The 17891-nt window shown below is 38.9% G+C and overlaps 1 protein-coding gene across 1 annotated transcript in view; it reads left to right on the top strand.

Moving 5' to 3' along the window:
* Window positions 1-14366, top strand: part of arsj (arylsulfatase family, member J) — a 34128-nt gene extending 19762 nt beyond the window's left edge. The window contains exon 2 of the mRNA XM_079669788.1: window positions 10576-14366. Within this exon, the coding sequence (XP_079525914.1) occupies window positions 10576-11974 (1399 nt within the window). The 3' untranslated portion in view covers window positions 11975-14366. The remainder of the gene's footprint in view (window positions 1-10575) is intronic.
* The last annotated feature ends 3525 nt before the right edge of the window (window positions 14367-17891 follow it).

Genomic DNA, 17891 nt, shown 5'->3' with positions numbered 1-17891 from the left:
ACAAAGTAACGACATGACTCCCAATATTAATTGAAATGCTTTTATGGATTTAGAAAATGTTTTTATTGATTTAAAAAATAGTTGTATGTGTTGATTTAAATTGACATGCATCCGCTAAGAAAAATTGTCCGTTGTTACAGTTTTTTTAACAGTCTGAATGAAACGGCAGCTCTCAGCTGTGTATTTACACAACTAATGGCCCATCAACCATAGCTCTCTCCCCCCCTCCCCCCCTGATCTTTCTTCTCCAGCAGCTAAATTAACAGTAGGTTACTCTGAGGGACCATAGACTGTATGTGACAAGCTTACAGTTAGTGACGTAACAACACCATAAAAGCTGGTGGGTTGAAAGCAATACGGGAGGTAAAAATAACTACAATAATTGTGACTTATTTATTGTGGCTTTTATGTTTTTAGGTATAAAATGTTATGTAATTCAGGCTTATAGTTCACCCTTCTCTAAAAGCCTTCAACAATGACAATATTCATTGTAATTTAATAAATCCTCCCAACACACATTGTAAAAAATAGCCTACTGTAAGTTAAGAAATCATTTCAATATGTACATCTTCTGATGTAAAAACAATAACATTATAAATAGTAACATAGCTGAACATGGTATTGCACATTTAGCTTTGAGTGTTACTGACCTGAGATGTTTTTATTACATGAATTAAGGTGACTGAGGCTTTTTAACATACAGGGATGCAAACTCATCAGGTATGAAAAAGGTGACAAGGATCCGAGCCCCCGGCTCCCCCACCCCACGGAATAACAGAGGATTTTAGCAGTCAGAACAACTAAAGCAGCAGTGTTAATAATAACAGAAATGCCAAAGAGTCACATCTAATAGAAATATATAAAAGCATTTATTTTAAATTGTGGAGCAGTCAGTTTATAATTTTGGCAGCACTGTTGAGCATTTTGAAAATGTATTTTCATGCCTCTGTGCAAGGCTTAAGTCTTTTTATCTTTATAGCCACATGGTGTAAAGTAACTAAGTTCATAAACTCAACAAGTACTATACTTGGGCACAATTTTGAGATACTTGTACTTTATTTAAGTATTTCAATGTTTTGCTACTTTGTTCTTCTACTCCACTACAGTTCAGAGGTACATGCTGTACTTTTCCTCCACTCCATGTATGTAATACCTTTAGTTACTTTACAGATCTGGATTAATTAAGTGAAATATAATCAAGTTTTAAATCTGACTTTAGTTCCACCTGGAGTAAATCCACAAGCTACCCTGCAGTATACAAAGTCATTCAAACTAGCTGCACCTTTACCAGCTTTGAGAACACTTTCATGATCAATCATTATAAAACTTATCATATCTGTTATTCTGAAATGGACCAATCTGCACAATGACTACTTTTACTGTCGCTACTTTCACTATATTTTGATGATAATACTTTTCTACTTTTACTTGAGGAACATTTTGAATGCAGGACTTTTACTGTAACAGAGTATTCCTACACTCTAGGACTATTACTTTTAGTCAAGTACAAGATCTGAGTACTTCTACTTTTACTCAAGTACAAGACCTGAGTACTTCTACTTTTACTCTAGTACCAGATCTGTGTGTTTCTACTTTTACTCAAGTACAAGACCTGAGTGCTTCTACTTTTACTCAAGTACAAGATTTGAGTACTTCTACTTTTACTCTAGTACAAGATCTGTGTGCTTCTACTTTTACTCAAGTACAAGATTTGAGTACTTCTACTTTTACTCTAGTACAAGATCTGTGTGCTTCTACTTTTACTCAAGTACAAGACCTGAGTACTTCTACTTTTACTCAAGTACAAAATCTGAGTACTTCTACTTTTACTCAAGTACAATATATATACTTATACCACCTCTGTTTATAGCCTATGAAAAAAACTATTAGAAATAGAAGGCTAAAGCTAACGTTAGCAGATAGTGACAATGTATGCTAGCTAGCTAGCTCAACGATTCCTTAAATAATATTGCCACAGAAAAACTTTTCAGTTCACATCACGCTCTGCCGCTCCGACAGGGAGCTCTGCTCTGAACACCTGAACAGCCCGTTCTAACAGCTGTTCACCAGCGGTCCAGTCTGTGCCACAGTGACTCCGGACGCACAGTTAATATTAACGAACGCACCCGTAGGTAATGTAGCTGCTGAAGCTAGACCATCATCTCGGAGCAGCAGAGCCTTGTTATACATCCATGAGGAGAGCCGACAGGCAGGAAGACTCGAGCACACAGCTCGTACTTCATTATAATATATAAAAAAAGAACACCATGAATGTCATGATGGCACATAACAGCTCACGGCCGCAGATTACTCCGGGTCCCAGCGCCCCCCATACCCCAAAAATATTTGTATTGCAGATCTACATGAATCACACAAACGACTTATTTTGGATTAAAAACGGCGAATTTCGCCGAAAGGTGACAAGTTTGCATCACTGAACATAGACAGAGCACAACTGAAACATAACATCTGAAACGATGTAACAACATAATACACTTGTGGGGATGCTTGGGATGTGAGGAGTGAGGGACACGGCTTAGAACGGGCGTGTCGCCTGGCAGGACAGGAGAGTGTGTGCACCAGTCTGCCTTGATCTATGAATTCATGTCCGTGACACTCACTGCTGCCCACAGCTGTTTTATAGAAGGAAATTCCTTCACTTCATGAAAGTGTTTTAACCACACACACCTCTACACACACGACGGGTGTTATTTTCCCCATAAGGAACAAGTCGCTGCAAATTATCCCGCTTATTACACGGCCAAATTCTCAACAAAGTAACGACATGACTCCCAATATTAATTGAAATGCTTTTATGGATTTAGAAAATGTTTTTATTGATTTAAAAAATAGTTGTATGTATTGATTTAAAAAATAGTTGTATGTATTGATTTAAATTGACATGCATCCGCTAAGAAAAATAGTCCGTTGTTACAGTTTTTTAAACAGTCTGAATGAAACGGCAGCTCTCAGCTGTGTATTTACACAACTAATGGCCCATCAACCACAGCTCTCTCCCCCCCTCCCCCCTTGATCTTTCTTCTCCAGCAGCTAAATTAACGGTAGGTTACTCTGAGTGACAAGCTTACAGTTAGACACAACACTGTCATTGCAAGTGACCCTCAGTTAGTTGACTTTTATGTTCAACTGCTAAATTCGTTACTGATAAAAAAGGGCTTCTACTGTACCTAATTACCTTAACACTGGAACCGCCAGAGGTTTTTGTATAGGCCTACCTAAACCCTTCAAATCCCGCTATTAGAATGCAATTTTTAACAACATAGGGTGCTACATAACACACTTTCAGGAAAAGTCAGGGACTGGGAGACTTTAATATTTTACTGAAAAAAAGTTACATTGCACACACACAACACACATCTGAGTGTATATATATATATGTATATATATATGTATATATATATGTATATATATATATATATATATATATACATATATATATATATATATATATATATATATATATATATATATATATTGTACTTGAGTAAAAGTAAAAGCACTCAGATCTTGTACTAGAATAAAAGTAGAAGTACTCAGATCTTGTACTTCAGTAAAATTAGAAGTACTCAGATCTTGTACTTGAGTAAAAGTAATAGTACCAGAGTGTAGGAATACTCTTTTACAGTAAAAGTCCTGCATTCAAAATGTTCCTCAAGTAAAAGTAGAAAAGTATTATCATCAAAATATAGTGAAAGTAGCGACAGTAAAAGTAGTCATTTTGCAGATTGGTCCATTTCAGAATAATATATATGATGTGTTTTATAATGATTGATCATGAAAGTGTTCTCAAAGCTGGTAAAGGTGCAGCTAGTTTGAATGACTTTGTATACTGCAGGGTAGCTTGTGGATTTACTCCAGGTGGAACTAAAGTCTGATTTAACACTTGATTATATTTCACATCATTCATCCACATCTGTGAAGTAACTAAAGGTATTAAATACATGTAGTGGAGTCAAAGTACACCATGTACCTCTGAACTGTAGTGGAGTAGAAGAACAAAGTAGCAAAACATTGAAATACTTAAATAAAGTACAAGTATCTCAAAATTGTGCCCAAGTATAGTACTTGTTGAGTTTATGAACTTAGTTACTTTACACCATGTAGCTATAAAGATAGAAAGACTAAGCCTTGCACAGAGGCATGAAAATACATTTTCAAAATGCTCAACAGTGCTGCCAAATTATAAACTGACTGCTAAGCAATTAAAATAAATGCTTTTATATATTTCTATTAGATGTGACTCTTTGGCGTTTCTGTTATTATTAACACTGCTGCTTTAGTTGTTCTGACTGCTAAAATCCTCTGTCATTCCGTGGGGTGGGGGAGCCGGGGGCTCGGATCCTTGTCACCTTTTTCATACAGATGAGTTTGCATCCCAAAGCCTCAGTCACCTTAATTCATGTAATAAAAACATCTCAGGTCAGTAACACTCAAAGCTAAATGTGCAATACCATGTTCAGCTATGTTACTATTTATAATGTTATTGTTGTTACATCAGAAGATGTACATATTGGAATGATTTCTTAACTTACAGTAGGCTATTTTTTACAATGTATGTTGGAAGGATTTATTAAATTACTATGAATATTGTCATTGTTGAAGGCTTTTAGAGAAGGATGAACTATAAGCCTGAATTACATAACATTTATACCTAAAAACATAAAAGCCACAATAAATAAATCACAATTATTCTAGTTATTTTTACCTCCCGTATTGCTTTCAACCCACCAGCTTTTATGGTGTTGTTACGTCACTAACTGTAAGGTTATCACATACAGTCTATGGTCCCTCAGAGTAACATCCAGTTAATTTAGCTGCTGGAGAAGAAAGATCAGGGTGGGAGGGGGGAGAGAGCTGCCGTTTCATTCAGACTGTTTAAAAAACGGTAACAACGGACTATTTTTCTTAGCGGATGCATGTCAATTTAAATCAATACAACTATGTTTTAAATCAATAAAAACATTTTCTAAATCCATAAAAGCATTTAAATTCATATTGGGAGTCATGTCGTTACTTTGTTCAGAATGTGGCCATGTAATAAGCGGGATAATTTGCAGCGACTTGTTCCTTATGGGGAAAATAACACCCTTCATCCAGATGAGGATCCCTCCGCTACGCTTTGGGATCCTGATCTGCCGACGAGGCTCCATTAAAATATAAATATTTTTTGTGAATTACTGAGTTTAGGCACGTTAATAACGTTTTAATGAAGTTGAATACAGTATATTCATATGTGTCAGTGACTTCATGTCAATTCGGCGAACATAAACATAAATGATCGTGGTGAAGATGATGATTAAATTAGGATTAAAAATCGAGAGCCGGGCTGCATTTCCTCCCGTTCGTTTTTTTTCGACAAACAACATTATTTTGTTAAATAACAACATGGTGATGTTTTGTAAATGATTACATGTCTCTTATTTAGCACAGAGTATGATATCCGTGACATATGGATCTTAACAAAGTTCCGCTGTACATCCAGCGTACTGTATCTGACTTTATTTCACATGAGCTCCAGTGTGGAACCCCACTGCACCCCCTGGTGGATCAATGATCCATTACAGCTGGCTTCATTATAATTAAATGTATCTATCACGGGGTCAGTCTCAAGTCAAGCTGGAGGTTTTCCCTTGAGCGAGGGCAGATCACGTACCAATCACGGCCCTCGCGTTTCAAACTGTCTGAAATGAATCGCTACATCTGTATAACGTTCTCCCTTCAGACCGGACCGAACTACTTATCACCACCACCAGTGTCTAGACCCCGGGGGGTTTTATCGGAGCGGTTTTTCCCCTCCTGAATGATTATCCTGCAAACCGGGGCCTAATCGCCAAACACCATTTCATTCACCCGTTATAATCTGTCAATCACTATTTCATTCATATTATGTGTCCCGGTAATAAACATGTATTTTATACATCACGTCTCTCCTGATTGAACTACAATATGTGAAATAATATAGCAATATGCTGTAAAACTATGTGAAAACATGAATAAAACTACACATAGTGTCTACACACTGTTGAGGAACCGGCGACCCAGGTTTTCATTCATTGCATAACTACACCGTAGTTGTGATATGTCAATAAACCTTAGAACATCTTGAAATCTTGAAAGGGATGTGCAAAATAGACGTTATACATTCTTTAATGAACTATTACTAGAGAATAACGAGTAATGAATATGCTTTATAGGGATCTGCAGATAAATGTTTAGTCTTCTCAAGCACCAACTATCAAATATCTCTTCTGATTGTTGGCACTTGACCATCACCTTTCCTGGATTTTACTCAGGTGTAACTGAAGTCTGATTTAAGGCTTGTTTATATTTCACATCATTAATCAGAATCTGCTGGTCCCGTTCGAATCCAGTTTTGGATAGTCTGCCGTGGTTTCGTTTCATTTCAAACGCTTTGGTTTGACGCTCGGCGTAACCTTGGCGCACTGCCACTCCAACATCCAATCCCAGAGCTTGAAGATTAATCATGGGGACTGTAATCCCAAACGATAGCTGGGGATTATGGGTAGTGTAGTGTCTTCAGCCATCCTAAACTCCGAAATGTTTTTCGGATGTCATATCGCATTAACACCATATCCCAACGTGCATTGCGGCTAAAACATCCAATTGCCAAGCTTAAACCATAGCTGAGGATCTTGGTAATCAGTTCAGTGGCTGTGTATCGCAATGATGCTCGAAATGTCCCATATAGGCCTACGTCTGTTTCCGGTTATTTTTATTTTGAAATTCAGTTCAAGGCTCTGAGCCCCATTTCTTTTCCCCCAGACGGCAAAAAAAGTCCGACATTATACGATTTAATATAAAAACAATAATTGTGGCTTGATATTGAGTAAGAACATGTTTTTATGAACCCCACAGCTTCCGGTCTTCCAAGACCCGACCGGACGGTGTTGCAGACACGAAACATACTACCAATAGAAATAAATTGCTTTTAAAATCGTTCTTTGCGACACGAAAAAAAGGTTTAAATCGTGTTGGTGAATACGAATCAATAGATTAAATGTTGCGACTCTAACACGAAATGCCGTGAGACTTGGTTGAATAATATGGTCTGTGTTTACTTTAGCATCATCGCTAACACTCAGAGCTAATGCTGTACTGGAGAGAATATGTGTAAAGAAGCAGGATATAAAAGGTACTCACATTGTGGTAAACCTGCGAGAGAGAAAGCGTTTGAGCTCGATACTGTTTCAGAAATAATGTTTGATGTGGTTTGGAACATAATATGGCGTTTAATCACGGCAGCGTTTAATAATAATAATAATAATAATAATAGATGTATTTTGTTAGCGCTTTTACAGGTGCTCAAAGACGCTTTACAGATATAGTGAAAAGAAAAGAACAACAAATAAATATATATATATAGTTAATGTCAAATTAAATCAAGCAATACAGTTTTTTTAAGGTGGTGAGGTCAGTGCAGTCTCTGATGGGTTGTGTGAGTGAGTTCCAGAGTTTAGCTTAGTTTCTGCTGGTAGACAGCCTTCTCTTCACAGAGCTCACTACTTGCATGCAGACGCTCCAAAGGGGGGTGGCCAGCTGCAGCTCGGTTACATTTAAAGGGCTAGACCCAGAATCAGGTTTGAGGCATGCTACAATGTCTGTTTGGTATTTTGAGCAAAACACTTCAGAGACATTTTTTGTATACATATGGGCCTGTAATATATTGTTCAAATATAGCATAATAGGTGAGTGTTAAGGCACTGTTCCCTATTATTCATTAAAAATGCATATTTAAATGTATTGACAGGAAGGCCAGGATGCAGCCAATAATTATCTCTTGAAAAAGTGTGAGTAACAAAATCTCATTGGCTGAGGATTTCAAAGTTTACATAAACACTATTCTATCAAAGATCTCGGTACATTATTTCTAGTAAAAATAAACCTTACCAAACTAACACACTAGCTTCCTAAAGTACGAGTTGGTAACATTCAGGCTTGTGTGTTAGGAGTTACAGTCGGCTTTTATGTGGATATGTAGTGTGTATTGTTTTTCTTGGAGTAGGATTTGAGTTCAAATCACTAGTTTATTGGTATTTTTGGAATGTTGCACTTACCACTAGATGGTGACTTTTAATGATCAAGGGAAAATTGAGGGTTCTGAGCCTAACCACATTCTAGGATCTAGGTTCTCCTCAGACTGAATCTTCCTCTATAGAAACCAAAACTAGACACTTTATTTCATTCCCTCTGCCTGCTGACAGCTTGACTGCACACCACTAACCCCAGGGAATAGCAAGGGAGGGTCAAAAGAGTGAAGAAGGGGAAGAGCAATCCAGCTTCTTCAGTTCCTTTGGTCTGGGGCGTATTGCTTTCAATCACAGCAGGCAGAAATGAAGTCAAAATGCTTCCAAAGCCTTGCTAGGGGCTTGGAACACAATCAATCTCACTGATAACAAAGTGGACTATCCATATTTAAGTCATCCTACAACTCATATTTCTAATTAAGTACATATATATTGACTGTGTGTATGATTGGGGGCATTAAGCATTGTAAACTAAAAACCACTTCCTTTGCCAGTCTGTGGTAACTTCAGAGGCCATCCTTACCATAATAATAATAATAATAATAAATGTTATTTGTATTGCACTTTACATTTGAAACAAACCTCAAAGTGCTACACTACATAATAAAAAAAAAGATAAAGAAAACCATTTGCAAGAGTCAAAATGTATAAACAGGTTAAAAAACAAGTTTAAAAACACGTTTTAAAAAGGAGAGGCAGGGTTATTAAAACCGGCTTAAAAAGCTAACCAAATGCTTTGTTAAAATGGTAGGTTTTTAGTGCTCTCTAAAAGTGTTCACAGGTTGAGGAGCTCTGAGATGGTCTGGGAGTGAGTTCCACAGCCGGGGGGCAGCTGCACAGAAAGCTCGATCTCCCATAGTGCGGAGGTTGGTGTGCCGTTCCTTCAGCTTGTTAGTATTTCCCGAGCGGAGGCTGCGGGTGGCGGTTTGTGGTTCAATCAATTCCTTGAGGTAGGGGGGGGCATTTCCGTGGATACACTGGTGTGTTAACAGGGTAATTTTGAATTATGTCCGGGAGGAGATGGGAAGCCAGTGCAGTGATTTGAGAACCATGACACTACTTTAGGAGCAACAAATTCAGGCAGCAGCTCACAGTTTTATGTGTTGGATACATTGAGTAGCTTATGGTAACATAAATACGTGTAAGGCACTGTATAGAGCCGCTGTGCGGTTCGTCTGTTTTGAGCTACTCTAGAAGATGATGGTTAACACTTTGAACCCCATGGTACAGGAGCTGGATAGGATAAGGTCTCATTTTAAGGAAAACGCAACTTAGTTTCAGGGGATTATAATGAATACTCATTTATGGATATTATATTCCACTGTTAATGAATGATCCCCCTAAATACATACAGTAGTTACATAGTTATTTCTCACTACTAAGAGACAATCATAGCTACTTTACAAGAGGGAGCTTGACTTTTCTTCATACCTTTTCACAAACACAGTTCTCTACAGTGCAGCAGTACAGTGGTATCTCAAACTGAGTATTTCACTGAGCAAATTTAAAGTGGCTTAAGAACATGCTACAAATAACCATTTAGCATGTTCAAATGACATTTTAACTATAACAGAAGCATGTTGGCTACCATGATGCCTGCTATTATAAGATGATTGTATTGTCTGCACTTGTTGTCTTGTTGTTGTTTTGCTTCCTCTTGTGGTGTGTCACGATAGCACCACAATAGAAATAAGCCTTCAGATTTATAGTATTTACAGTGATTGTGCAGTGTTTATATGTTTTTTTAGAAAAGTGAATCAATCCTACTAAAGTTGTATTTCAGGGCTTATAAGAGGCCCTGAATTAATACAAAAATATTAACATAAATATATATATAATATATATATTATTTTTGATATATGGGCCAATTTTCTTATTAATTCTTGTAGAGAAAGATTTAAGCATTTATGTTCAATAACCAATCCTACACACTATTGAGTAAGCAGTGTCATATTGTGCAGCAGTGGCTTTGGTCAGGCATATCAAGGGGGCTTTAAGTCACTAAGAACGTTTTTCTGAAGCAGCCGCTGAGTTACTGATGATGTGGTGCTGTGGGAATGGGAGAGTCTTGAAATTCCAATGGGTGGAGAGGGTTTGTTCTGAGACGGAATTAACCAACAATTCTGTTTGACATTTTGTGTCAAAAGCACTTGAGAGTTAACATTTGCAGTGAAATTAGTCACAAAGTACTTGTTTTCAACAGTTCTCAATACAGGGTGTCTGTACCTCAGTTATCAATAGTGCTGTGTAAGCTTGCTGCCAACATGGCTGCCTCATTATCTCCAGTTCACAACTCTGTATCCAGTCTTGTCTTGAGTGACAGGGCTTCTCTTTTAGTTTTTTTATGACAAATATGATAGTAGATATACTATCCTTTTATGTTAGTCTTGTGTAGCATTAACATGTCAAACAAGGGAGAATGTTGTCCTACTAGAGGTCAAGCTTTTATGAAAGTTGCATTTTGCTTCCAAACTGTTGTTGATGGCAGATATCTGTTTTTGTTTTGTAGGTATCAGATCCACACAGGCCTTCAGCACTCCATCATCCGAGCTACCCAGCCCAACTGCCTGCCCCTGGAAAATGTCACCTTGCCCCAGAAGCTAAAGCAAGCAGGCTACTCCACCCACATGGTGGGGAAGTGGCACCTTGGCTTCTACAAGCGTGACTGTCTCCCCACACAGCGTGGCTTCGATACTTTCTTCGGTTCCCTTCTTGGAAGTGGGGACTACTACAGTCACTATAAATGTGAAGGGCCTGGAATGTGTGGCTATGATTTGTATGAAGGCGAGGAGGCAGCTTGGGAACAGGACCGTGGATTGTATTCAACTGTGATGTTTACCCGAAAGGCTATCAACATCTTAGCCAATCACGATCCTCGCAGACAACCCTTGTTCCTCTATTTAGCCTATCAGGCGGTTCATTCGCCGCTGCAGGTTCCGGCCCGCTACCTCGAGCGATACAAGGGGATTCCAAACATGCATCGTCGTAAATATGCCGCCATGGTGTCGTGCCTGGACGAATCTATCCACAACCTCACGTTAGCGCTAAAGCGCTACGGTTATTATGACAACACGGTTATAGTGTACTCCTCAGATAATGGAGGCCAGCCTTTAGCAGGTGGAAGCAATTGGCCCTTGAGGGGAAGTAAAGCCACCTACTGGGAAGGGGGGATCCGAGCAGTGGGTTTCGTTCATAGTCCACTGTTGGTAAACAAAGGGACAAAATGTCGGTCTTTGGTCCACATCACTGACTGGTTCCCTACACTGGTGACTCTGGGTGAAGGGACTTTAGACGAAGATCTAAATCTGGACGGGTACGATGTTTGGGAGGCCATCAGTGAAGGCCATCCATCTCCTCGCCATGACATCCTTCACAACATTGACCCAATCTACACAAAAGCTAAAAATGGTTCCTGGAAGGCCGGGTATGGTTTATGGAACACGGCCATCCGAGCTGCGCTGCGAGTGGGCCACTGGAAGCTCCTGACGGGGGTCCCTGGTTACAGCGACTGGGTGCCCCCACAGACCTTCTCCAACCAGCGGCTAACAAACCGCTGGCATAATGAGCGTGTCCGTTGGGACCGAGGTAAGTCCATCTGGCTGTTCAACATCACAGCTGACCCCTACGAGAGAGTGGACCTGTCCCAGCGATACCCCCACTTAGTGAAGAAGATGCTGCTACGGCTAGCGCAGTACAACAGGACTGCAGTGCCGGTACGCTACCCGGCCAAAGACCTGCGCTCTAATCCTCAGTACAATGGGGGTGTGTGGGGCCCCTGGTTCAAAGAGGAGAGGGAGGAACCAGAGGAAGATGAGAAATACAATAACTTGCTCACCAACCACCTTGGAAAAAGGAGGTGGAAAAATCAATCAAATAACAGAAAGCTGAAAAGGAAGGTAGAAGAGTAGCCTACCACATTTGTGAAAAAAAACTTCAGTTGCCTTTCTCAGGGATTGAAACTTCCTGTCTCAGGATTGTCCTCTTCGGATGATCTTACTCTAGCTAGTTTGAACTTGATTCCACTACATACTGTATGAAAAATAATGCAAATGGACCTATTGAAATGTGTCAAGAGAATAAGAAAAAGACCCTCTCATTCAAACACTGGCGTCATGCCCAGACACAACTAAGACCTCATTTTAATGTTAGGAGCATTTAAAGAATGTTCCTTTCTTCTAGATTGTTTTGCATGTTTGAACTGTTGTCACCTTTTGATTGTTCTGTAGATTTATGTCCCAATAAATGTTCCTAGACAGTTGCCATACATCTTGGTGACAGAAAAATAGAGTAAGACATAGTTCTATTATGTTGTTGATAGCTACGATACAGTATCGTGGAAACAGATTGATGTGATGTTATGTGTGTTTGAATTTAGGTATGTTGGTTTTATAAGCACAGTCTGTCTAAAACTTGAGAATAATAGATTTAGTTCCCTTTTAGATGATGTCTGGTCTGGCATAAGGCCAACCCGAAGGTAAGACAAGCTAACAAAATAAAAGCCCCAGGCACAAAGCTCTTTGTTTCCAGCAATCTTTTAGGCTGTCTGGTTTGCATTTCATGACAGAAAGATTTACTTTATTCTGATGACAATTACTATTAGTGGTAACTGGAAAATTTCATTATAAGAAGCTCACACGTCCACTTAGTATTTATTCTAGCCGGCTCCCGCCTTTCACTTAAAAGTTCGCAACCGACACATCACTAATTTATTCATGGGAAATACAGTAAATTCGCATATGACAGGAGATGAAAACCTAAATGCTTTATTGCAGTCCCCAGAAATGGCTGCCTGTTATGGTGTGCTGTACAATAAGTTGTGTTCTAAAAAAAAAGAAATGGAACTATTCACGTGGAGTGAAAATAACAATCTGTATAAATATATTTCTCATAGAAATCTGTATAGCCACCCGTGTCACATTCACAAAGCTCAAAATGTTGATGTCTGTCTTGAGCTGTTCATGAGTTGTGCAAGGCTTTGGTGTACTTTACAGGCCAATTAGCTATTTTAATGACACTAAATTACTTCTAAATGTACTGTACTATGAAAGATTTATAGTTCCCTAAAAATGGAACATGTTTTGTGCTGTTGTTATTAGCTCCTATTTGTCTTTTTAATAAGCAGCTTTCAAAAACAATACAAGGCTTTGGCTCTGTTACAATCTGAGATCTTGAAATCATTTTGAACACATGAGTCAACAGGAGCTCCAGAGAGTGGGACTTTCCTAAGGCTGCACCCCCCCCCCCCCCCCCCCCCCATTCACTGCAGCCTCTGCCTCGCACTGTACTCACAGCCAAGTGATGACCTCAGCCCATTCAGGCACCGACTTCACTTTCCAACAGCCTTTGTGATAACAATTGATGCTGATCCAAAGCAGGCAAGATTATACCCTCAGGAATAAGAATTAACCTGGCTAAGCTTGTCTTCACTCCTGACCGTAAAACACTAGGGATTCTCTCCATATTATGACCCACAGCTGAATTATAGAAGATCAGATGCTTGTTTTATTGCGTTGTGCTGAGCTTCCTTTCCCATGGACCTTTGGATCAGTTAAAACCCGGATTTTCTGAAAATTCACAGTTGCTTTCAGTTAAGGGCATTACCATCCTTCTTCTTGTTGGAAGAAACAAGGCATTTTTTCCTTTAACCAAGCTGTAAGACATATAGTTTTAAGTCCTTACATGATCAGGGTTGAAATAAGCTGAATTATGTGTAGCCAACTGGAAAGAGAGGATCGCCTCGTTGCCAAGACCTACATGTTAAACACCATGACTCAGCTAGGCTGTGGCTCTAAAGCTTCTTTCCCAAAGTCAAGTGATAAAAAACAAGACAAATCCCAAGCAGCTGTTGCCCAAAATAATCAGAATTAATTCAGAATCCATGAAACATCCTGAAACCCCCCCCCCAAAAAGCCAAAACAAATGTAACGTCAGAGCGTGACACATGGCGGGCTTTGCTTTCCAGCTACTTGGCAAAAGTGGGACATTCCGATCATCAGACGTAGTTGAGTTTTTTCATGTGGTTGTGCGAGCATTAGATGATGCTCTCATGTTTGACTGACATCATAGGAAATCCTGCCTTGGAAGTGAAAAAGTCTGCAAAATGATAAAGTTGATCTTTGTTCCTGTAAGAAGCATGTTGGAGTTCACATGTACATAGTGTACCTCCTGAGTATACTGTACTATTATAATTATAGAACAAGGTACATAAGTTGGAGCCACATTTATTGCAGCCCATATGAATATTAGGTTTGTGAAAAAAGTGAGGGATTTCCTGTAATGAACAATTTCACCCATTAAAAACTGTTTGTTTTCTTTGCGTTTAACAAAGGTCCAGCCCTCCAACTTGTATACCTTATGTCCCAGTTTTGCGCTTCCTCCCATAATATCTTCACTTCTTTTTACTTTTCATATTTGTCCATATTCATATTTTTTGTATCAGCCATTCTGACGGTTTCCTTTTTTTTTTTCTCTGTCATTAATCTTGTGATATTTTCATGTCCTCTTATCCGCCGTCTTTCTTCCCTTGCTCCCTGCTTAGCTCAGCGGAAGTCTTCCAAAGGTTCAGATCATGTTCAGGCCTGTGGATTGATGTGTTGGATCTTAAACACAAACACAATTCCTCCCTCTCTCAGCAGTAGTGAGCCCCAGGCCAGCTCTAACACACTTCCTCCTGATTTCTCTGCAAAGACAAGACAAAATAATTTGAAGGAATCAGTTAATCAGCTACAGGTGTAAACATGTAAAAAATTAAGATCGGTTAAACTAGTGTTCTTTTTCATCCGGCAGATTCCAAGCTGATTGAATCAGAATTACAGATTGTCATACTGGGGAGCTATCTTTGAAAGAACACCCTCTAGAACAGTGATTCTCAAACTTTTTTCAATAATGTACCCCCTTTGAAAAAAGAATTCAGCCAAGTACTCCCTGATCAGCGCAAAAACTATTTGTTAGGGGAAAAAAGCCTATATAAAGAGGTACAGTATAGCGCTGCACCATCAGTGTCTGATTTATTCAAACAACAACTTTGTAACTGAGAAACACTTAAATGCTACATTTCAAATGTTTAGAATCCATTACTAAATTCATGGCAAACCAATTTTAACATCATGCAATAACACTAAGACGACATTAGTTGCATTGAACTGATCTTTTTAATAAGTTGTACTTACAATGTAGTGAGAAACATGGGCTTGTGCTTCACTGAGGATCTTTGTCATTCTGACAGGGAGGCACCTGCAGTTATTACACTTCGTGTTTTGAAATGTGTGTAACTCTGTTAATATAAAACCCACACTGCTCAAACTTCCTTACTTTTCCTAAAATTGGATATTATCTATTTTTCATTAACATAAAATAAATCTCACGCACCCCCTGCAGTACTCCAGCGTACCCCTAGGGGTCCGCGTACCCCCATTTGAGAACCACTGCTCTCGAAGACTATTCTTGTGTATTACAACTTGGTCAGTGGTGGGAAAGTAACAAAGTACATTTACTCAAGTACTGTCCTCAACAAATCTGGGGTACTTGTACTTTAACTTATATTCTATAACACATAGGTTTGAGCAAGCTCTCTGATTGTTCAATAGGCGTGTTTGATTCCACGATCAAACAACGATCAAATAGAACGTGCCTAATCACAAAGTATCCAGTGGCCTACACACGCCACTAGCCTACTGAAACTACTTCCATGAGCCTACATCGTGTGGTTTCCATAGCGACGTTTAGCGACACACAGCCGTTACACTGTTATACATTGTCTCTCGTTGGAAATCGGTAGCTACAAAATGTCAGATTTTAAAGTTAATTTTGATTTGTTGGGGGGCCTCAGTATTGATGAATGGTTGGACATGGACACAGACCACAAAACCAACAAAAGATCTGCGGCTGTTTTAACTGACGAGTTGAGTGCGTTGGAAAAAAGTCGAAACGAAAAGAGTACATTGGCGTCAACTACCTGGGCTGTCAAATGTCTCAAAGCGTTCTTAAACACCCAGGAGAAAATGGTGGATTTCGGAACAGTGTCCAAACCGTTACCATGGGAACTACTTTCTTGGAACTACTTTCTGACGGAGATTAACTCAAGCAGAAAGCGTAGGTTTGGGAGCAAATTAGCCCACATTATGAAATTATTTTACGATATTGTTGATTACAATGATAGTTTGTGTAATAGAATCGCAATCATACACTTGAGGCCGTTCTTGAGCGTCATTATTGGTACTCCAGTACAGGCGTACGGACCTCGGCGCAAGCGCCTCGGTCATCGTACCAATAATGACGTTCAAGAACGGCCTCTCGTGTATGATTGCTTAACTCCACTATAACGTTTGAAAGCAAATGTTCGTATATTTTACTCAACTACATTAATTTTACAGATTTATTTACTAGTTACTTTACGAATTCAGATTTTGACACACAATACTTAGGATACACTTTTAAATATGATTATCTGGTATAGTTTAAACCATCCAACATTATATTTAAGTAACTGAAACCATGAGGCTCTGCAAGGCACTTTATAAACTCAGATTTGAGATAAACGCTGTATAAATAAACCTGATTATAGCTGCCATTGAAATTAATGTCTGAGTGTACTGTATATTGTTCTTTTCCTGAACACGTCTCCTATGTGAGGGCTTCAGTTTATATCTACAGTTCACGCATCTATCAATCTCACTCCGGTGACCTGACCCTGGGTGGAAAGCAGCTGGAGAATAGGTGAAGGTCCAGCTGCGGAACCTCAACTTCAACTGGATCTGACATGCAGGCCTCAACCCCTTCCCCCTGGGCAAACTGAGGTGAGAGGGGGGGGTTCAATTACATTTTTGTCAATGATAATTTGAGTTACGACTTGGTTCTTTATAGTTTTATCATTAAAAAGATGGGGCAAGAAACACAATCCTTAAGGTGAGCCACACTTATTGGGGGGAGAAAAGTAAGACGAAAAGTTCAGAATGATATAGAGCCAGGACACAGTAAGCCAAGCTTAGCATAAATACTAGGAACAGGTGGAAGAAGCTAAAAAAAAAAAGAGGCAACAACACCTGGAAAGCATACTGAGAACCATGTTCTCTTTGCACAAAACTGAAAGTAAGATTATGTATATTCGAGGAAAATGCTAGGACGTCTTCTCAAAATATAATAGATTAATCCGCCCAGTATTTCTGTTTAGTGCCTCAAGCCATAATGCAAGTGAACACATGTTGGTCTGTGGCAGGCATGATGCTCTCAAAGCTGGCATATGTGACTGCGCCCGGCTGGGTACAACATGTTCATCTGATGTATGCCTCTTGCCCCATCTGACTCTGTTATACAAATTCATTATTATGACTTACTATCTCATTATATTTAATCCAAATAATGAGATAGCAAGTCATTATAATGAGATAGTAATTCATAATAACGAGATTGTAAATCATAATAATGATGTAGTAAACCCTAATATTCATGAGATAAATAAGTCATAATCATGATTTACAGGATAAACATAGTCTTTTCTGTGGCGGAAATGGGCTTCCATAACATGTCAAATGAAAGCAAACAAACTAACAAATATGAGAAGACAGTGGCAAAAGCTTACTTATAAAGGAAAGTCAAGATTGTTTTTTGTTTTTGTATACAAATATGATGATTAATTATGGTTAATCTTAAGGAAGACAAGGTGTAGGCCAAAACATTAATCTGCTTTACACACAAATGACAGTAAGTAGGTCTAAAGTCCTAATAGGTTAAAAATGTTTAACCTTTTAGACATAACATAACAGTAATCCTTTGGATTATTCGTAAATGTTTTCTTTTAAACAAAGCAATAACACAGGTTTAAAAAAC

This window comes from Notothenia rossii, assembly GCF_949606895.1.
Source record: "Notothenia rossii genome assembly, chromosome: 3".
Taxonomy (NCBI): Eukaryota; Metazoa; Chordata; class Actinopteri; order Perciformes; family Nototheniidae; genus Notothenia; species Notothenia rossii.
The sequence above is the reverse complement of the archived record's forward strand: the minus strand, read 5'-3'. Positions and strand labels throughout refer to the sequence as shown.